This window comes from Sturnus vulgaris, chromosome 2 (genome assembly GCF_052056855.1).
Source record: "Sturnus vulgaris isolate bStuVul1 chromosome 2, bStuVul1.hap1, whole genome shotgun sequence".
Taxonomy (NCBI): Eukaryota; Metazoa; Chordata; class Aves; order Passeriformes; family Sturnidae; genus Sturnus; species Sturnus vulgaris.
In genome coordinates, this window is record NC_142244.1 from 39429526 (window position 1) to 39453009 (window position 23484).

The 23484-nt window shown below is 39.7% G+C and overlaps 1 protein-coding gene across 1 annotated transcript in view; it reads left to right on the plus strand.

Moving 5' to 3' along the window:
• Positions 1-23484, plus strand: part of TYR (tyrosinase) — a 41885-nt gene that overhangs the window by 10511 nt on the left and 7890 nt on the right. The window contains exon 3 of the mRNA XM_014877577.2: positions 8224-8371. Coding sequence (XP_014733063.2) covers positions 8224-8371 — 148 coding nt within the window. The remainder of the gene's footprint in view (positions 1-8223; positions 8372-23484) is intronic.

A 23484-nucleotide genomic window follows, 5' to 3' on the forward strand; every position in this document is an offset into this window, starting at 1 on the left:
TTTGTTCTGTTACACCATTTCCGTCTGTAAATTGATTCTCTCTGGGGTTAGAGTCTTCAAACTCTAGGTAGTTTGAATTTATTTCATGAAGAATAACTGTAAAAGAAAGAAGAAATTATGCTTTCACCTGGAATAGCAGCAGACAGAAAGGACCACATTAAAGGTGTTTAATAGCCAGCTAGAAACTACAGACTAGGGCAGAACCCTAAGTCTGTTAGGAGATACTGTCTCCTGCTACAGCCAGCACCAGGCACTGCAAAAAAATACAGCACAGCAGAAAAGGAGAAAATCCAATAATCTGCTTGTGCTCAACCATATGTAATCACGTAGCCATGGAGAGTACATGTTTGCCCTGGAATTCACAGTCTTCCAGGGACGAGGCTGGATAACAAGAGTGAAAGAGGATGTTGACAGTGGCATGTTATGTCTACATCATTCCACTGTGAACTCCACAGCAGACTTTTTCCCAAACTCTAAGGAACATGGATTAAGTTATCCCTCAAAAATGACACTTAATATAATTTCCAAAATAATTTTGTTGTTTATCTTAGTTATCTAGCTATTTAAACTGTTTTGAATTTTCCTAATTGGCTAGTAAGCAAAAGTTCTTTGCTAAAAGAAATTCTTAATTATCTGTCCACTAAACACTTTTGAAAACTGTAAAGTTGTTAATAAGCAAGGATAACACATTGTACACTTATCAATAAATATATTTCTATAATATCATATGTCAGCTGAATTAAATGTGATCTACTTTCTATCTCCCAGAGCTTTTGGTTTTCAAGAACTGCATAAGGGCATAACAATACAAAGTAGAGTAGGAGTGAGGATAAGAAAAGAGTCATAAAGATGATAAGAGGGATGAAGCAAGTCTCTTATGAATACAGGTTGAGAGAGCTGGGCTTGTTCAGCCTGCAGAAGTGAAGGCTCCAGGGGAAACTTATTGGAGCCTCCCAGTATGTTAAGGGCACTTATAAAAAGAAAGGAGAGGGACTTTTTATATGGGTAGATTGTGAGAGGACACGGGTCAATGGTTTCAAACTGAAGGTTTAGATCAGATATTAGGAAGAAATTCTTTACTCAGAGGATGGTGAAGCACTGGCACAGCTTGCCCAGAGAAGCTGCCTCATCCCAGAAAGTGTTCAAGGCCAGGTTGGTTTGGGCCCTGAGCAACTTGATCTGGTGAGTGGCATCCCTGCCCATGGCAGAGGGGTTGGAACAAGATGCTCTTTAAGATCCCTTCCAACCTTAACCATTCTATGATTCTAAGACAGCAAAAGTTTTAATATGTTCAGTCTTAGTCTTAATGCAGTGTGGAATGCCGTAAAGCTTTTTTGGGAAAAGTGGACCTTTTTTTTTTTTAATAGTCAGTAATTCAGAATTTGTCTATTGCAGCCTAGAAAGAATCCAGACAATAATTGTCTGCATCTCTGAACATAATTGTGCTTTCTGTCCTTGAAAACAGAATCTACATGAAGTATTGCAAAGAAAAAGGTGACATGACTGAGTAGAGGTTAGCCTACATTTTGCTCCATCAAGTGTATGAATAGATGCAGAGGTTGGAGTAGAAGGAGCAGAGAAAAAGGAATTGAAGTAAACACATAATGAATTACTGTCATGCTGCTGGTATTGTAAACAAAAGCAAAAGCACAGTCTGTGGGTGTGTTTTTGTTTTGTTTTTTAACCTGAATTTTTTCGATACAAATTTACACCACAAGACCACAAACATTTCTGCCAACCCACTTACTTAGCTAACAAGATACTGAACTGCAATGTAAAGTCAAGGATTCATGGCTAATGTTAAAAAAGATGGTGGAAAGTTTTAAAAGAAATTTTACTGAAAAAATCCCATATAATTGTATTAACTCCTCTCTTAAAAAACGGCTAGCTTAGTTTTCTGTTGTGTAAAAATGCCAAGCTTAGATTGACAACTTGCATTTACTGTGTCTGTGCATACTTCTTCTTGACTGCGTTCTGGCAAACAATACACCTAAGGTCAAATTCTAATTCCTTTTGGATCCCAAGGAAATCCAAAGCAAGTGCATTGACCTTATTGGAGTTACTCTAGGTTTATGAAAGGTGATCAGAACTAAGCCAGTCACTGTAATTGAGCAGTTCCTGATTTACACCAATATGAGATTTGCACCTCAGTTTCAGTTCTGTGATGAAAAATATTTGTGATCCCTTTCTGGGCAAAACTTTATGCTTTTTCATTCTTCAGTGCACTGGAACAAAGGCTAAAACTTTTATCCTTCAAAGGGGCAAGTATCAGCACCATTATGAACAGATGACAACAAGGCAGGCTGAAATTTCTGTTTGACTAAAATAAAGTACGTCTGAAGAGACAGAAATTATGTCACTGAAGAATTTGTATCACAACAGCCATAAAGAGTAAAGGTCAATATAGTTCAATAAAACACTCCCATGAGGCTGTGCCCATGAATTGCCCTCTCACTCTGACCCACCAGATTCTGTTATGAATGAAAAACGACAGGTTAAGAGCAGTTTACACTTTGGCCCTGGAAGCAATTATTTTAAATAGGATTTGTTGATTCGTGGTCCTAACTGGGGAGCACTGCTGACTTCATTGGAAACTTCATGGATACAAGAGAACAGAAAATCAGCCTAGTTTAAAAGCATTAGAAAGATCAAATATGGATTAGCTAAAAGCAAATTAAGTAATTTGGCTTCTTTTTTCTGTTCAGTTTTGGTGCGTGACACCTTGCATGCTACTTCCTAAGAATCAGAGATGTCTGAAAAATTTAGGTTTTCTTTTTCGTTATGAGCAGATTCCACAGTTTAAACTAGTTTATTCACAGCAACTTCAAATGAAAATCAGGGCCTTCTAAGCTTTGTACAAAGTCACAGAAGAACATTTAAAAAAAATTCTAAAACTCTGCATCACTTTCATTATTCATGAATTAACTCATGACAAATGTTATCAAGCCAAACCATGTCATAGCATTCCATTGTCTGTCACAGTTATGTATTGTTACTGCTATTCTGTCATGAAATAATAGAATAAAACATCAAACATTTCAAAATGTAATTTCATTTCAATAGTTTTCCTTTTTTTTTTTCTGAAATGAGAAATTTTCATCTGGAAAACTTTTCTCAGTATTTTCACAGCAATCCATAAAGCTATAGAAAAAATGGTTTCTAAAAATGAAGTTAGCCAACAGAAAACTTCTAATTGAAAAAGTCTGAGGCTACAGCCAACATTCCTCACCCAGCTTGAACCTCCACCTCTAGGTAAATTTATGCTGCACACTGAAAAAATGTTGTCAAGTTGCAAAGAACCATTGCTAGAGAGCTAGAAAGACTACTCAGCACAGATGACATTGAAACTATGCAAGAGAAATTGTAAGGATAAATAAGTAGATGGTGAAATGCACAATGGAATACAGATGGAATACTGCACAAATATAAGCTAGAATAACATCACTAACTTCAAAGAGCTCCAAGAATATGGCTTTAAAATTCTTATATTCCTCTTGTTTTAAAGCAGATGCAGCTATCTGACCTGAACTTCTCTAAAAATGTGAACACTTTATTAAAGAAAAAAGCCATGCTCAGGGAGAATGGGAAAAATTGGACTCAATTATAGAATCATTTAGACTGGAAAAGACATTTAAGATCTTTGAGTCCAACCATAAATACAACAGAGTCATGTCCATCACTAAACCATAGAATCACAGAATCATTCAGGCTGGAAAAGAGATCTAAGGTCTCCAAGTTCAACTATTAACCTGCCATTTTCATTATTAAACCATATTTCCAGGTACCATATCTATATGTTTTGTGAACACTTCCAGGCATGGTGTTTCTACCACTCATCTGGACAGCCTGTTCCAAAGCCCAGCCACCTTTTTCATGAAGAAATTTTTCCTAAAATCTCCTCTAAACTTCCCCTGTGGCAGCTTGAGGTAGCTTCCTCTTCTGTTCCTGGTTGCCTGTGAGAAGGGACTGACCCTCATCTTGCTGCAGCCTCCTTTCAGGCAGCTGTAGAAGCAATGAGGTCCCCTCTCATCCTCCTTTTCTCCAGGCTAAACATCCCCAGCTCCCTCAGCCACTCCCCACCAGCTTTGTGCTCCAGACCCTTCCCCAGCTCCGTTCCCTTCTCTGGACACGCTCCAGCCCCTCCATGTCTTTCTTGCAGGGAGGGGCCCAGAACTGAACACAGGATTGGAGCTGTGGCCTCAGCAGTGCCCAGTACAGGGGGACAATCCCTGCCCTGCTCCTGCTGGCCACACCATTGCTGATCCAGGCCAGGATGCCATTGGCCTTCTTGGCCACCTGGGCACACCCTGGATCAGGTTCAGCTGCTGTCAACCAACAGGTCATTTTCCAATGGGCAGCTTTCCAGCCACTCTTCCCCAAATCTGTAGCACACATATTGTGAACCACCACTTCACGTGGTTGAACCTCAATTTTCCTCAGCCCCTCAATCTGGCCTGTCCAGATCTCTCTGCAGAGTCTTCTTCCAGTCCAGAGGAGGGCAATAGGGGTAGTGAAGGGTCTGCAGCACATGTCTTTTGAGGAGCTGCTGAGGGAGCTGAGTTCGTTTAGCCTGAGGAAAAGGAGGCTCATGGGGGACCTTATCTCTGTCTGAAAAGAGGTTGTACCAGGTGGGGTTGGTCTCTTCTCCCCAGCAACTAGCAACAGGATGAGAAGACATAGCTCCAAGCTGTGCCAGGAGAGGTTTAGGTTGGACATTAGGAGGAATTTCTTCACAGAAAGTGTGATTAGACACTGAAATGGGCTGCCCAGAGAGGTGGTATAGTCACCATCTCTGGAAGTGTTTAAGGAAAGACTGGACATGGCACTTAGTGCCATGGTCAAGTAGACATGGGATGTTTGGTCATAAGTTGGACTGGATGATCTCAAACATCTTTTCCAGCTTCATTGATTCTGTTATTCCTGCCCTCCAGCAGATCAACCATCCATCTTAGTGTTTTCAGCAAATTGACTGGGGGGTGAAATCAACCCCCTCAACATGGAACATACAAAACAGAATTTGACCTTTAAAACACCAGCTGTCCTTACCACTGACCTAGAAAGTCACACAAAACTAAAATTTATTTTGTAAGAAATACCGTTTTGAAGTTCAGAAACCCACTTGCAAAACTGTTATGGATGTCTAAATGATGCTAGGGATGCCAGAAATGCTAAGCAGTTCCCCAAGATAATTAAAGCAGATAGGATTGTCGAAATGGATCCTCCATTTCTGTAGCACTTTGCAGTGCTAATGCTCTCCAAGCTCTGCATACCTGCTGCTAAGTGTAGTTACAGCACTTCAGTCAGTGGCAAATGAGCAACTGAGGAAAACATTACCTGCTTTTAGTACATAAAGTTCTGCACTTGACTGATCGTGCATGGACTTCTATGGTCTCTGTTAGCAGATTGCAAAATCCACAGTTAATATAATCAAGTACTCTATTAAAAGACATACACCTGACCTAATTGCATGCTCAATGAGAACCGCCTATGTACCATCCTAAAAGCTGTCAGGCAGCCTTAATTTTGAGCGGCATCATTAGTTTCTATTATAATAAACTTTGGTCTAAATTCCCACCTGATTTAATTCGGCCTGGCTTAGTAGAGCTACTTCAAATCCATTGAATCACTGTTGCTGATCAACAGTGTTATGAGCAGGAGCAGAATGAGGTTTATGAAGCCCTAAAACTGTGATTTTTCTCTCATCACTGGAGAAACTTCACTTCAGTGATGTATGCCCTGATAGCTATTTCTGATGCACCATAATCAACCAAGGGCTTATAAGAACGTCTCTATGTTACAGCTTTCTACACTGGCCAAGATGATTTAAGAGCTCACTGCAGTCTCCTCCATCCATTTGTCAGTCACTCTCCCTCCTTTTTTGGTACCACCGCTTGTTCTCATCATATCCTTATATGAGAATCTGAATTTTAGTACTCTGGAAAAAAACTTGACATCCTACACTCTGGGGTAGTTTACTGCCAGAATAGTCAGTGAAATCAGTTCACGAAAGGACTGATAAGGTAAAGCTAGTGCAGAGGAGAGGAAGGCACAGCATGGGGCAAGGCAGCTAGAGGAAGAAGAGTTCCCCTATATAGAGATGAGTTACTCTTATTTCAACTCACTACTTGTATCTGTACTCTCACATCTGCTTTAGAGGTGATTTTACTGCAGTTACCTCGGCAAAGTTTCCTGTACTCTGAAAAAACAGTGAACTTTTCACATGTTCTTTTTGTGTGACTCCACTCTAGTATATCATCCTGCATAGCTGATTGTACTGAAGTCTTCTTAAAAGTCTGAGAAAAAAGACTAAGACCCAAGCTAATAAGATACAATGACATCACATCATGGCCTTATTCCTGCTAACTTAAAAATTTATATGGAATTTTCATAACAAGAAATTAGAACTTCTCACATGCGGGGTTAAACATAACATCACCTTTGACACTGACTGGATGCACTCCAGTTATCTGGAGCTGGAGGTTAGGGTTGCTAAAGCTGTTCCAGGGCAGAGATTTTGATGATTAAGATAAATTGCTTATGTGCAGATGTTCTATGAAAAGCTGTCCACAGCCAAAATAAGTATTCTGTGTATTTTTATGAATGATTAGATCAAGTCTTTGCAATGCATTAAGAAATGTAAGAAGCATCCAAAGTCTGATATCAAACATCTAGCTCTCTACCCAGACCGTGCAAAAAGTTTTTCTTCCTTTAAACATACTTAATGCACACTTAATACCTTGTGTGACTCCGAGAGGAGCAAATCCAGAGCAAAACAGCTGAAATTATGGACCCAAATTCCGTGTTCCACATTAAGGTTTTCACAGAGAAGGGGTTTTTTCATACCGGCTGTAGTTCAGTCCCCTGAACTGAACACCTACTGATAGTTGGCACATTTCAGATTTTCTATAAATGGAATCCAGCTTGCAAAGTCAGAAACTGCCCTGTGGTGTGAGTCATAGTGTCAAATAGCAAGACTGTTGGGAGATTCACTTCAAAAGTATGTTACTGATTCTCATTAAAATTCTAGTCCTTAGTTCAAATAAGTAAATAAAACACGTGTTCAAAGTCCATTAGCAATTTTCCATAGATAAAAGCTAATATATTTATTTTCTCCACCTTGCAAATATGACAAACTGTGACAATATTTGGGAAACACTGAGGATCAACACAATGATCATATTGTTCACAGCCTTTTAAATTTGATAATTAAATTGTGAAGATGTTTTAATGTGCCTGTATTATGCTTCCTCATTCTACAGCTTACAGAAATTGTGAGAAGACATCTTCACTATCCAAATAAAATAGAGAGATATGAGACATTTTGTGGCATGGATCAAGTACCAGAACTATCCTCAGGTTCAGAAACAGACTAGGAGGACAGCACAGCTCTCTCCTTCTATTCTCTGGGAAAATCCCAGAGAAGGATCAGATGGTTGAGTTGCCTTTTACTAGGAGTCCTTGAAAGTAGGCTGGAAGCATGGCTGATGCGATGATGAGTAGGGCTGTAACATCAGGGTTAAATATAGACAGGCTACCAAGATAAAAACTAATGCAGAAACTCATCTTCCAGTATTTCCTGCTTGGGAGTTGGTCTGTGTAAGCTCTTCCTAAAGCCCATATTTAAGTGTCCTCCAAAATTACAGTGGTCCACAGACTTCCATCCTGCAAGTCTATCTGTAAAAGATTATTGATTACTCACCAAATAAATCCTTCTGTGGAGATTATGGCTTGTAGTGTGTTGGCTCCTATAAATAAAAGAAGGTATTCTATAGAGATTAATAAAGATTAATAAATGACTGAGTATATGATGAGATAAAATAGCCTGTTTTATCTTAGGAGCCTGTAAGTATAGAGATTAAAAATGAAGTGAATAAATTTTCTCAACATAAATAAATGTCCACACATAAATGTCGATAGGGATTATGTTGCATTTTACCAGCCAGACAAAATGGACAAAGAAATTTAAAAATATAAAGCAATTAAGCAGTACATTTTCTGACATGCTGCATTAGCTACATGGCAGGAGTTTTAATTTAGCTTATTTGAATGTCATCTTTGCTATGCCTTTGAAATATATTAGCACTCCCTAACAAGTTTTCCTAAGCTCTTATCTAAAAAGCTGAATGTAAATGAAGGGAAAGTAAGTACTTTGATCTTCACTGTACTGGGAAAGGAATTATACACATTGTCATATCAGCATATGATTTTCTCTCGAGTCTACAGGCTTTGCTGATCCACAGACTGCGATATCCAACCCCGCGCAAAGCGGTTTGCACAACGCGCTTCACATCTACATGAACGGCTCCATGTCCCAAGTGCAAGGCTCTGCAAATGATCCTATCTTTGTGTTACACCATGCGTTTGTTGACAGGTAGGTTTCATTTTCCTTAGTAAAACTAATTCATTATGTGTTGCTTTTTGGGTTTTTTTTATTTGTTTTTTGGGTTTTTTTTTTTTATGGTGGGCTTTTCACCTGCATTTCAAAGAGTGCACACATTTTACATGGTTTTACACCCACAACACTTTCAGACTACAGAAAGAAGCTGTGCTGTTATTTGAAAGCACATGTCTTTCCTAACCAGTCTGTATGTTCACTGGATTAAATATAATTTGATGAGTTGACAAATGCACTCAGCTTTTATTAAAAAGGCAAAAATAGTCCTTCAATGATGTCATAATGATTAATATATATGGATGTGTATGTCAGGAAGTTTGGATCAAAAGTGAGTGACTCATTTTAACACCACTATAATCTTTTGGAGCAATTCCTTTACATTCTAAATGTCAGGGCTGTTTTAATTTCTATTCCATAAGGAAAATCTAAGCCTGCTATTCATAAATAAAGAAAAATAAATCTGTATTTAAATGTGACAAACAAAATTATGACTGTCTCTTGATGAAAGAGAAAAGTACAGCTGTGCAGAATGAAAGGAGAGCAAACAGAAAGATATCATGTTTATTAATAAGAAAGGGTAGGAGAGCACAATTTTGCAAGAAACTGGTGAAATTGCTACATTAAGGGCAGCATTCCAAGATTTCTTTTCTGTGTCACTACAGTACATGTGAATGGCTACAAACAATTTACTCTGGACTGCATTTACACCAAATTGTGATGACTAAAGAGCAATTAAAAAAAAATAAAGCTAATCAAAGAACTGTAAAAGCCACATAAAACCACACAAACAACATTTGTCCTAGAGCAGTTTGTATTTTCTTATCCATCTTCTAGTTTTTCTCCACTGAATGTTACTTGACTACTGCACTGCTTAGGACAAAAAAAAAAAACTATTACCCTGTACAAACTTCCATAAATCTTCATGCTCGGAAAACTACTATCTGATACTATGCCTGCATGCAGGAAAGGGCCTATTGAGCTGAAGACCAAAATGGTTTCTTCATTTGGGCCACTGAGGCATGCAGCACAGGAGGAATGCAGATTACAGCTTGCAAGCATCATCTTGCAATCTCAGGCAGTTCATACCAAAACTCTTATATAAAACTTTATCTTATTAAACCAAAAAGCTAGTAGGTGTAAAAAGACACAATTGAAGTTGGGATTTTTTCTCCACATATATATTTAAAATATAAGAGGACTAGAAAAAAAGTTTATATCTAATTTAAAATTATATATATATGTAATAAATGGATTATATATTTAATGAACCTAATGATTACATTCTTCATATTTTACCGATCCAGAAATAGGGCACCAAGTCTTAGCAGGTCACCCAGACATCAGTGGAATGGTTCCTTCAATGGCTGACCTACATGTCTTCTGCTCCTCATATTATAGGGTATAATTAGTCTTCTGGAGGTGTCAGTTTTGAAAATTTTTATGTGAAAAGATTTTCTTGAGGACATTTAAAAAGTTACACAGTCTGGCTTAGCTGTGATTTAGCATATCTATGCATTGACTGCTTCACAGAATGGATGTATGAGGGTTTCAAGTGTGGTTACTAATCTAAAGCTGGTGCTTGGAAATTAACTTTCCAGCATCTAGGCTATTAAAAAAAATGGATCAATTGAATAGTCAGAAAAAAGGAACGCAGAAGAGAAAATAAAATGTTGTGCCATATCAAAAGAATGTTTTCCTTAGACATTGACACTTGCAGGAGATCTATGCACCTCTTAGCTCCTACTCATTGCAGGGCTTAAGTAGCACCTTGATCTTCATGTTGACCCTTTCCATAGAGGAATTTTAGTAATAGTCATTATGAGTCCCTGGAAAAAATTCTCATAACTGTACTTATTATCAATTTTAAAAGGCAGAATTATTTGCAAAAGATAACCCCATTAAACTGTACTAGTGTTGAGGAAAAAAAACACTGCACAGGCTCTGTGGGGGCAATAAGATATGCATGATGCAACCTCATCCCATCTGTGGCAGAAAGGCATCACCAGTGCTCTGCAGCTGCTTGGATATGGGCCTTAGTACACACAGATGTAAAATCTGAGAATAATGCTGCCTTCTGTGTAGGTGACAGAAATGCATTAGCCTGATTCAGGTAACTTAGCAGCCCTATCCGTGACAGATTAATTATACTTTTAGTTATAATTAACAATCAGGTGATTGATAGGTACATACAGTACAATTTAGAAAACCCTGTTCCTCTCCTACGTAGAATTGAAATGCTGTGAAGGAATTCTCTTAGAGGCAAGCAATAATACAAAGAACAGAGGAAGTGGGAGACAGTCTCCAGAGCAGCAGAAGCACATTTTTTGGCCCTTATCAACTTTTCTCATTGGGCAAATACTTTTGAGCTGACTGCTATCACTGCATTGGGCCAATGGGCTTTTAACTAACTTTTCGACTGTATCTTCTGATGACAACAGCCACAGTTCTGCTGGGTTTGCAGAGGCAGGGCAGCTCTGTGTAAGGAAATCAAGAATGGTCCAGCACTTTAAGCATCCAAGTAGGATCCCACAGAGGAATTTCCTCACTCCACTGCAAATTCCTTGGGTGAAACCCAGCATGCAGCTTTCTCTCCCAAACTTTCATCCCCTGGAGATGTGTTTCCTTCCCATCGATTTCAATGAGGCTTTTGAGGAGCTGTGGATCTGAGCTTGGATCTGAGCTAACCCATCTGTATAGTGGGTGATATTAGCTGCCTACGCAGCAGGGATCCTGTCAGGGTAAATGCATTAATGACTGTGAAATGCTCAGTTACAACCATAATAGGAGTGATAGCAGTAAGGCAATAGATCATTGGAACTGCTTTTGCATGGAAACATATGGTACAGAGGAGGATAAACAAGTGTATACGGAGTCTGCTGACAGGTGTGAGCCAAATGTTAGGAGTTGCTTTCTAAACTGAGCAACAGTCAGCCTACCATCTGCTGTCCCTCACCTTCCCTGCCCAGCCCTGATGCACAAAAGGAAGGAAGGATAGATGAAGCAGAGGTGCAGTGGAGTTTCTTTCACTCTGGTGAAAAAAAAACCATTGTCTTATAAACACTTCCATTGTTTTTTAGGTCATTCCCTCTCAGTAGTGCAGATGTATGCAGATGTATGAAGATACCAGGCAACAGCTTTCTTAGTAATGATTAATCAGGCTCCTTGCCTTCTTATTTTCTAGAAGATGTAGGGACCAAATCTCAGTGCTTGGTAAATGCAGGTGACCAGCCTGGAAAATATTGATTGTTAATTTAATGGCTTAAAAATATATATAAAAAGAAAAGAGATGCAGCAAAATAGAAACTCAGCAAAAACAAGAGCTTTTATAGCTCTCTGAAGCATCTCTCTTAATTGCAAATCTCTTTACTATTCAGATATGCTCTACAGTCAGCACAAGGGAATAACAAGGGAGGAGTCAACCCACACAAGCTGTAAGGAGCAGCTGCACAGGCCATGAAAGCACGAGCCCACAGTCCCACTTGAGATCACTGGGGTGTTTTCTGTGCTCTGAGAAGGAATTCTTTCCTCTCTGCTGGCTCTTTTAGACATTTCATCTCTAGAGGCATGCAGTATCTTCATCTGGTCTCCCTGCTTCTGTCCTTTGAATATTTCAGCTTTCGTCTCATTTATTTCATACCTCTATAACTCTGGATTTCCACACCCCAACCCAACAATTTCCCTAAGAAAAGCTAAATAGCAACAGGGAATAGAAGTTGTGATTAAAGATCTCCTCTATAAAGCTGTAGCTTTATACCCATGCAGCAACTAATACAATAGGACCTCAGTCCTCATCTCATTCCTAAGTTCTACAGCAATGGGCAGGATTTATTGCAAAAATGGGGATTACTTCCAAAGGCTCTGGTTTTAGAACAAGCAATTTAGAAATAATTTTCTGAAGACACACAACAGATGTGTAGGATACCAGTCTCTCACCTCTCTAAAGTCTAGTATTTAGACAATTTGCATATTAGTCTAGAGCTAGATCCAGATTGCCAGTTCTAGTGATGCCATCATTACCTGTTTTCTCCAGCTGTCATAAATAACTGCACAGCTCAGAATACTGCTGCAACCACTATCACATTAGCTCAATGCTCTTCTTAACTCCGAGTGTTTCTGCTGCTTCTTTGTTCTTTTCACATCAGATCAACTGGTTTCTGTTGTGAAGGCCCTTCACTGTTCAACCACAAATCATTGCTAAGGAGCTCATGTACCCCTCCAAAATGTTCATTATACCAGTCTCTATTGTACACCTTTTTGGCATTTGGAAGTCCCTCCATACTCCTCCCTAATGAGTGGACTATTGCAGTCCCAGTGCACGGGTGCTTGGTCCTCCTCCTGTCTGCATCTCTGTTGTGCCTTGTCCTGTGAGCATGTTATAAAAGCTCTGTCATTAAGGGACCATCCCATTGCACTGGTCTGTGCAGCACCTGGCATATCCTAACCCTCTGACTGTGGCTTTCAGGCATCAAAGACACAGGAGGTACTAATTGCTTCATTTACTGTTGCATGGAATTGCAAAGAGAAGACACAGATGGACATCCCTGCTCTGATCAGCAGCACCCCAGTCCCTCAGCCAACTTTATGGACACTTTCAGTCCCTGTGGATTCAATATATTCACCATAATGCCAGAACCTTCTTCCACTCAAATTAAAAAAAAAAAAAAAAAAGAGTAGCATTGTAGCAAAAGTAGAAAAAGTGATTTTGTTGCAAAAAATGTTTTAACAAGAGAAAGTTTGATTTTCACTCCCAGGAGATGTCAAAATAAAAGCCTCTTTTTTTTTACTCTGTTTTTGAAACAGAACATTTTAGTTTTCTCTTGAATGTCATATCAGAGTTTTTAAACCAAAAAATGGCACAAGAAAAAACCAAGTTGTTCTCTTGTTTTGAAATGTTGACAGGAAACAAGAACTGATTTTAGAAGTTAAAAACTATTTGCTTCAAGAATTTGGAACATTTGGAGAAAAGGCATTCAAAAAGAATCATCAGAAATTCTTGTAAAACAATTCTATGTTTCCAGACTTGTTTAATGAATGAAATAAGAGTGATTCTTTACCCTGAAATGTCTCCAGTGAGAGACAACACAGATAAAGTATGAGGCTGAGGAATTATTTTCTCCCTTTGGTATACAAAATCTTAGAGACACCAAAACTTTTGACTGAGGTGCAGCTGATATGAAATTGTAGTACAATAATATATCAGCTAATAATAAAGCAGTCTAAAAATTGAAAATTCACACTGTAAACAAAATTTGTATGATGAATTTTATTCCTTGATATGGCCACAGCAAGGCTATTACTGTTTTTTGAGGTTACATTTGCAAATGATACAGCCTAGAAGTCATATTTTTTTGGAGCTGAATAAGCTACAGGTCTGAGGCACTTGAAATCTATTAGACAAAGGCAGGTCGAGAGGTTGCCATTAGTAATATCCTGGGAAGAGAGCTCCGATCAGCATGCACAGCTACATCCCACCAGTGGGCTCGGTGGCACAGCAGCAAGGTAGCCCAGCTCTCACCCTTCCCTGAAATTTAAAAAAATCACCTTGTTACAGCAGCTCCTGCACACAGAAAGCATCTCTGTTCTATCACAAGGGACTTAGAGGAAGAAAACTCTTCTCCAGCAGAATGTGTGAGATGAGGGTGGGCCAGGAATGACTTTGGTCACAAGCTTTATTGGCACACACGAACTCCTACAACAAGTATGAGATACAGAGCAGAGAAGTAGAGAAGGTGGGGGGAAACTCGAGCATAGAAGTTTTTAGGAAGGAAATTTCCGCATTTTTAATTTTGTTTTCCCTTGGGGATGTCTACAAATGTGCAGGAGGACACGTGCTCCCTCTGTTACCATAAGCCCTCTCTTAGCACCGAGCAGAGCTGCTAACCTTTCCCTCCTAACCTCCCAGGCTCTGTAGCATGTTAACCAGAGCCACTCAGCTTGTTTGATGGAGCTGACTCACTCCAAGTGGGCTCAGTATGTGGGCAGAGCGAGTTCGCATCTACTGCGAAATGCCACATAAATATATCCATGGAAAGCAGAGTGTAAGTGGGAAAGAAGGGGTGTTGCTGAGGAACAGCTCCCCAGTATCTCTGCTTTGATACCGCTGTGTCTGGGGCTGAAAGGAAAACCATACACCAAGATACTGAGCTGGGCTCTAACATCTACTTCAGTCAGCCTGAGCAGCTGCAATTGCAAAGCACCCAAAGGGATGCAGGAACAGCCTTGGAGGGTCACATCACCCATCACCTAACACGTACCATGGCTAGAGGCAAAAGTGAAGGACTACAGGTTTAGAGCATCCCTCCTTCAGTGGACGGGGGGGGACTGAGTATATATAGTACCCTTGAGGGTGCACCTGCATTTAAAGTAATCTTAAATAAGTCCTCTGGATACCCACAGGTAGACCATACAAAGGCAGACACAGAGAGAAATAAGGACAAAGATCAAGCTCAGGAGATAAATATTCTTTTTTATTGATTAAGCATATGTATAACCTGTAATGCTGCTGCTCCACCGTGCTTTAGGGGAATGACCAGAGAAAGGTTAAACAGATGTCTTCTGGATCATATGCGAAATACAGCAGTTGGCAATCTCACCTGCCCTGTCATTATTCAGGCTAGATGTTGTAATGATCCATTCTGTTCATAAAAGTCAATTTTAGAGGAGGTTCAGTTCAAACAGTCCCATTTAAAATGCAGGTTTCATATCAGTCTTACTGCAAGATTTTAATTCAGCCAATACAATTACTGAATGGATCACTTTGTGCACCACATATTTTGCAAACAATTACTGGTTTTTAAAAGGAAAGGTTACACTGCCCTGAGACTTCACAAGAGCTGCATGGTTAGTCTTCACCTATTCTCTTAATGCTGGAGGAGGAGGAAGCTCCCTGTGGCACAGCAATCAAAATGAGCTCTGAAGCAGGCAGCTAGCATTTCCTTCCTGCAGCACTTCTGCAATAACAGCTGATGTAATTGTTCAGATTGTAAAAAATCACAAGAAAACATGGTACTTTTCTCACCCACATGTAGCTACCTCCTATTCATCAAAAGAAATTATCGCTTCACTTTCATAGATGTGATTTATGTATTATATGCCCTTGTGAACCTCAATAATGACAATCTTTGAGTCTCAAAAGAACTGAATTGCAGAGCACAAAAGCTGGTTCCATAGTGTCAGTCCAGCTACTCCACAGCAGTCCATTTTAATCTGCTTGTTATCTTCCTCTTCAGGGAAAAGCAGTATTAAACTTTGGAGCAGCTGACATTTTTACTATCTCTGACTTCAAGTGATGTTTTTGTGTTTGTAGCAACAAACCATGGCAAAAATGAATCTGAGAAATTTGACAAGGGATATACATTCCATCAGACGCTAATTTCTGTTTTCAATGCAGCACATGGTTACCTGTGTATGTCCTGATTTACAAAGCACTCAGGACACCCCATTATGCTTCATCTATAACTTGGGGTTTGCAGTGTCGGACAGCACTGGAGACCTAAATCTGAATGAAAAACAAATATCTCCAACCAAACGTTGCTCTGATTTGTCAGTGAAAAAACATACATGATGACAGCTATTTTTAAGGAACAAGAATTTCTCTCCTGTACCTCAGAAAAGTAATTTACAACTTTCATTGGTGTTAAACAAAGGCTGACTTGACTAAGAAAAGCAGCAGAGTTTAGATCAGATATCTGAGAGAATCTCAGTGCAGCTAATCCTCATTTAAACTAATTTCTTTCCAGCAGAGGTATGGAAAAAGCTCCCACAGGAATTAGATTATTTTGCCAATAACTGGGTTAGGCTAAGCACTACCTAGTCCTACACTAGAGAATATGGACATTCCTCTGCACAGATTCCTAGACATTTTTTTTCCAACGCTCAGCTGTTGACACTCATTTAGTGTCAAGTTTAGTTTATCTATTATCTTCCTCTTTAGTAGGAATAAATCCCTTTACATGGTAATATAGCAGCATCTGATCAAAGTTGAGCTCAGCACTTGTAGTTTCATCCTACCCAGTCTTCTGAGAAGGCAAAAACCAGTTATATTTCAGTTAGTTTCTTTACTGGGAAAGTAGGCTACAGGACTGCTAGGCTTGCTAAGCTTTGTGGCAGGGGAGCCCAGACTTTTATGCAATGGAATTGAAGCCTCAGGTAGCTGCTTTCCTGGGAAAGGTTAAGCAGTTTGCAATGTAACCAAAGGAAATTGTGATGGAAAATGGGGAATAGAGCTGCAGAACTTCAGCAACCCTCTCTGAGAGAAGAACAGAGAGCAGTGATCTCTGCTCAGGATCATTTTATCTGAATTCTCTGCAGGACTCTGGTGCTTGAGCAGCTTCTTTTCACAAGAGAGGCTTGAGGAGCTGGTGACATTTTTTATTCTAGGAGAGAAACACTTGGAGGACTACATGATTATTGGAGCAATGAGGGGAAGCTATATAGCCCTCTGCAGCCAAATGAGCATGAAAAGCAGCAATGAGATATCTAACTGCATCTTCTCTAAATAGCTGTGGAAGTTCAAGTTGTTTGACAGAAAGAGGAAAAGTTTCAGATAGAAAGTCTGAAGACCTTTGTCCTTTCTTAGTCCTACAGACTACATTATTGAGGGTGTTTGATAGATAAGGGGAAAAAGTTCTAAATCACATTGGTAGAGGAAATATTAAAAATATCTCATAAATGGCATGGAACGGTGTCAGGGAAGATCTAAGTTTGAAAAGGAGAAGCTCAGGAAACAGTTCCCTAGTTTAGGGAAAGGCTCTTCACCCAGAGGGTGTTTGGGCACTGAACAGGCTCCCCAGGGAAGTGGTCACAGCCCCAGCCTGACAGAGTTCAAGAAGCATTTAGACAAAGCTCACAGGCACATGGTGTGACTCTTGGGGATGTTTTGTGCAGGGCCAGGAGCTGGACTCAGTGATTCTTGTGGGTCCCTTCCAACTCTATGGGTCTATGAATACAGCAGCTGCAGTAGCCTTGAGGTTTTCAAGAAAGTGAGACATAGACAAACGTGGCATTGGTTTTCTCTTAAGTAGGATTGGTTGTGTGGGACTACACCCTTGTCAATTCCCTCCCTTGTTTCCTTTATCTGACACTTTCCAAACATCCAGTTTGTGCCGTGAGAACAAAGGAGATGCAATGCTTATAGTGAGGTCCATGAAGCAGAGCAGTGCCAAGATCCTCAGGTGTCACTTGGCTCCCCAGCTCTGGTGGTACTTTATGTGGGGAGGAAGGTGTCAGCATAGTGTATATTATTGTACCTCACTCCGAGAATGGTACAGGAGACAGCCTGCAACCAATATCACTCCTGAATAAGGAAGGGGCTTTATGTCATCTACATATTTTGCCTCCATGTTTCAGGTGGTCTATTACACTCAAGTCCACAAAAAAATCGCCACTTTTGCTTCAGAAGATGAAGTAAAGGGAAACAATAAAGCAGGCCAGACCTTTCCTGAAAAATGAATATTCAAATTTCAGATGCATATAATTGATCTACATGGGGAATACATGCTCTGAGAAAAAAAAAATGAGAAGCACAACATTATGTGGGAAGACAGCTCCACCAGGCTAAAATTTCTTTTTTTTTTTTTTTTTTTCTGTTTTGTGCAAATCTGTCTTTTAAGTGTTGACAAATGTAGAAGCCCAAGCTCGTATGGTTACCACAGCTTCATGCCCTTGGGTGCAGCCAGTACTGAGGTTGAGCATGTATTCCCAACCTCACACACACACACACACACACACACACTAGGTGTGTATATGTATGTGCATGCACATATGCAAACATGCTTGACCAGATATGCAGATCAACACACAAAATGCAGCACTCATACAAAATTCTAATGGTGCAATCAGTCTCATCCTCTTTACCAGTTTGGCTGACCATGATGAAAGCCTGTTATAGGAAAATATACACACATATGAAGATATGTACATGCACAGCCTGGATTCCCCAGTATCTGGCCTTAGGCAGCCAGTGCAGCCGCTAACCCAGCCCTGCAGTGTGCAGCTGCCTCACCCACAGCAGGCACACACACATGCATGCATGCACACACACATGCATGCATGCACAGGTGTCTCCAGTGGCTGGCCCAGTGACTGGCATAGGAGCAATTTCACAGAGGTACTACAAGGGTTTGGGGAAGAGGCGAAGTTGTCCGAAGATCCTCGTTGCATGCTGCAGCTTGGAATTGATGGTGGAAGCCCCTGGATGTTCTCCAGCAGCTGGGACTAGACAGAATAAGCACTGTAACCCAGGGCAATCTTCAGCAGTGATTCACCAGTGGGGGACACAGCCTCAAAGGCTTTGGATGGGTTTTCACAGTAATTGAGGGCAGCATCTTAATTTTTAATCAGACATTTGCATGACAGTGTAATTTGCTTGCAACCTTCCTTAGAGTCCCTGTAGTGTCTTTAGCCAACTTAAAACAAAAAGTACAAAAAAAGAATACTGCAATATAACTGCATACATTGGCAAACAGTACAATGCCTTGATCTTACAGCCTCAGCATCAGCACCTCTTCAGGACTTGAAGCACCGATCTTTCTCCCAAATGCTTGGGATGGGAATTACCTGAGGTGACTTTGCAGTACCAGCTGACTAGTGCCAACTTTTAAAGTGATGACTACTGTGTAATCACAGTCCTTGGGCTGGCATTTCAGCTTTCTTTAATTTATTTCCTTTTTCTTTTCTTTCCAAATGCAAATACATGTTGCTAGCCAGATTTCTTCTACAGCATGTCAGATCTCATGATACTGAAATAAATTGTATAAATGAGCTCTAAGCAACAATGTTCTGTATTCCTTCTGGCATAGTCAGTCTGACTTCACCTCAGTCTCACAACTGGACATGAGGAATGAAAGTCTCCATGTCAAACCTGGCACAACAAAGGACATGGCTTTGGATTTGAACCTGAAAAATTTATCAGTGGCTTACAAAGCAGCCGTTCAGCAGCTGTATGGTTAATATTGAGTGCAGGCTCAGCTGAGGCGCAGGTTTATCAGGCTGTTGAGATACAAAGGACACAATTTCAATGTTTCTTTAAGTTAGTTTGACCTGGCACCTAGGTTAGGAAGAAGAAAATTCCTACGTGGCAATTAGTGTTATCCAGATGTTCACCTCAGTTTATCCCTTGTGCTGGTACTGGCCATCACACAAAAGAATAATGAACCAGATCCATGGCTTTATCTCACCTAAACTATCCTAGAACAAATGAAAATAAAGGGCAGGTTTGGTTTTAAACCAAATTAGTTCCTTAATCCTTCTTCTGGCATGGTTGTGCAAATGCTTACAAGGAAAATGAGGACAAGGAGGCAGGAGGAAATCCATCCTGTGTCCCCTGCAGTGCAAAGGGCTCAGAGTGACCATGAGCCTTCACCATAAGGTGATTGTAGTCCTCTCACTGGGTGTACCTGCAGTGCCACTCTTGTTCCTTGTTGTGTGACAGAAATTCCTACAGAGGTACTGAACCCTCTTCTTCCCCCTTCACCTCTCTCCAGCTGTCCTTCATTGTAAGGTAAAACGCACTGAATTAAGATTTTCTGTTAAATCTTCCTGAAGGGACAGTGAGTTTACACTATGAGCCAGTGCCTCTGAGGTGGCTCAATCTTAGAACGGGATATTTAAGGTCAGGTTTCTCCTCTTACACTCAGCCAAGAGTACCTATTCTCATGACTGTGGTAGCACACTTGAGAAACGGCCCTTAGAAGGGTTGCTTTGCAAAATGATAAAGAAAAATGCCTACTCTTATTTTTTTATGCTACTTTTTCTATATTTTAAGATTTCCTTCCTGTGAGCAGCATCTTTTTCAGAGTGCACAACACTATCTGGAACAGTAGGAAGGAATACAGCCTACATAGAGGACTGCTTTTATACTCTGCCTGGTATTTCCCACTGGCAGCATAAACCCAGTTATTTCCTGGCTCATCCTTTCATTAGTTATAATCCCATTGCATATGTTATTCATAAAATAATGTGAGTTCATATTTTCAGTAAGAAAATATATATTGGCGGCTTTTTTTAATCATCCTCAAATCAATCTTATTTTCCCACCACTTGTTAAACCAAGGTGGGTTTGTTTGTTTGGGTTTTTTAATTATGGTGCATTTAATTTCATTTTGTATAACCTGGTATGTATGGAGCAGAACAAAGAAAAACTTGAGTCATTTATATGATATTAAATAGAAGTGATATATCCATGTCTTTTATAGATGGCTTTAATTTTCACTGTACCACACTAAAATGTTTTGCAAAAGCAAAGTATATTTTCCCTGAATGAAAATTTAAACTGACAAAGCATCTGCATACCAGGTGGGCGTCATTATTACCTTTTACCACATACCAATTCCTTGGAACCTATTAGAGCTGGTACACACAAGTATTAGGCTCATCAGCAGTTACAGTGATCCACATACAGATATATAGCAAAAACTTTAAATAAAATCAAGACTCGATGCTTTGCAGTGGTATAACCTAACTCTTAAGGGTGCTACAGTTTGGTACAAACTGGCCCCACAGCTGAGGTCCCACTCCCCTAAAAGTGTGTCTAGTATGAATTTAGGTAAGTTATTTTTACTCTCTGCCTATTTTGTGTAGAATAATATGACGCCTGCAAGAGTCTCTAAGAATTCTCCAATATGCAGGAAAAATATTCTTTGCCTTTATGACTTTTTGGGAATCCTTCTGACCTGATTACCTTCCTTAGCTATTTCTGCATCAAACACAGCTTCTGACTGAATCAGAACTTGAGTGACAGTGAATTTATCATGTCCCATGATCAATTTTTCCAAGGTTAAAATACAACTACAAACCTGAGCCTTATTTTAATCTACAGTTGTCTAAATCCAACCCATTCTACAATATTAAAATTCTGTCTCCTACCACAAAAATAACTTTTGCATAGAGTGTTGATTATCATAATCTAGTAATTTCCTATTACAAAATAATTTCTACTTTGGAAATGCACTCTAGAGAGACTGAACCTCTCTGAGTACTAAATGTGAGACAGAGCATCTTTCAACACTCAAATTATTCTCCAGTCTCTTTCAGCTCTTGGACCTCTTATTTGGGACATTCAGTTTGGGCACTTTTATTTCTTCAAGAGAAGGAAGAATTCTTCCAGATGCAAACAGTATTTTCTCTAACTTCTCCAGAATTATTTTTTAATCTGCCCAATGGCTTTAAATAAAAACTACCCTTTCCAAGTAAATTTTGCTTGCTGCTGACGAAATACAAAGGGCATTAGGGCTATCAGGAGACTAACCTCTATTTAATTTAGTTATTTTTCATGTTTTAAATTGCTCTTTCTTAAGCTTTGATTGCCTAGGTAGACCTATCATCCTCAAGGAATTATGGTTTATTGCTGCTAATCTCAGGGCGGGTTCTCTCCATTTCCATTCTCTGAATAAAATTCCCAACAACTTTTGGTTCTCTCTTCGCGTCTTTCCTTTACCCCGCCTTGTCTTCCCACCACACTCACATCCCATCTGCTTGCTCCCTTAGCACTGCCAACATCTACTGAGTGATGCCAGTCTAGCTGGAATTGCAATGCTAAAAAAGTCACTGTCTCTGGAAAATATTACTTCCAGCTATGCAAATAGCTACTTATGTGCTTGCTCTCTTTGTCTAGATGCTGAGGAAGAAAGCAACCAACCAGACTTCTGCAGGAGCCAGAGAGATTTCTCTCCTTCTCACTAAACTTATGTCCACTACTGTTTGCTTTTTTTTTTTTGCACAGAATTAGTATGGAGATTGGATATAACAGAGCCCCGATCTGAGTCTTTAGATGCCCTTATTGTTACCTTTAGTTAAATTACGTCAAGAAAGGGAGGCAATATGGAATAAAACGGCCCTGAAGATGCCTTTACCTCATTGCCCTGCTTTGTTAGGCTCTCAGGTCCAGGGAAGGATGCAGAGGTTCATATGAAGAGAACATAAGAGCAGTGGTTTGCCAAGATAACCAACAATTTTACTGAGCTAAGGTCTGCTGCTTTGCCACAAACCTGGCTTTTCCATCAGGAGCTTTGTCACTCCATGAAGGGACCAGCTAATCACCTCAGCATTTTGTCTCTCTGCATGCAGCATTATTTCTGCAGACTTAGGCTCTTCCAAGGTTGTACCTCCTGAGAAAAGAACAGGAAACAAACACACAGTTTCAAGATACTAAAGGGAAATAACTTACTTGACTGCTTAGGGAAAGAAAAGAAAAACTTCTGTCAACTGTAAGCAGATCAACATCTGATGATGGGAACACTGATTTCTTTCTGTCATGGACACCACATGCCTGTCATTGGATTAAACAACTGTCTCTATAGATCAAAGCACATGGAAGAATTGCAGTGATTCATCATAGCTGTTCAGATGTGTTCTCTTTGCCTTCAGGAAAGGATAACCCTGCAGGACAGAGAAAATATTTGATGCTAACTGCCTTAAATATAGCCAGGGCTGGAGAAAGCAACTTATTTGAAGAAAAAGTACTCTACAATCTTTGACTCATTGGTCACAGTACTCTGAAACATAAGAGAGTATGATTACTTTCTCCAAATATATGTTTTTTTGTTTTTGTTTTTGTTTTTTTTTTGGCCCAAATCTTTTCAATTAAGTCCCCAAGGACAGGAACACTGTGCCAGTGTCACTACCTGGCTGACAGCAAAAGCCATAAGCTACTTCAGGATTTCAGTTTTCCTTAAAAATGTACAAAGAGCTTTAATGGTCTTGGCTGGGGAGTCATAAAATGTAACTCTGATATGAAATGGCTTATGGTGCCCAAGGACAACCATTTGTACTTTACCAATAGAAATACAGCTGAGTTGTGTCCATGGGCTTTTCTCCCAGCTGGATGCCATTGGGAGTTTTGTTTTTCCATTAAGCTGGGAAACAGTTCTTGAAAAACAAGAGTATGGTTCTTCTTCCATAACTTACAAAATATGAGCAAGGCAGGGAAATGGCAGGGCCTCCCTTAAAAAGAGGAGTACAAACAGATGAAGTACTTATAAAAAATATTACTGAAATACTAAATATATACTGATATACTAAATCTGTCAGTTTTCTCACACAAAATTAAAAAAACCCATGAACACTCTCTTGAAAATACAAATCACCATGCA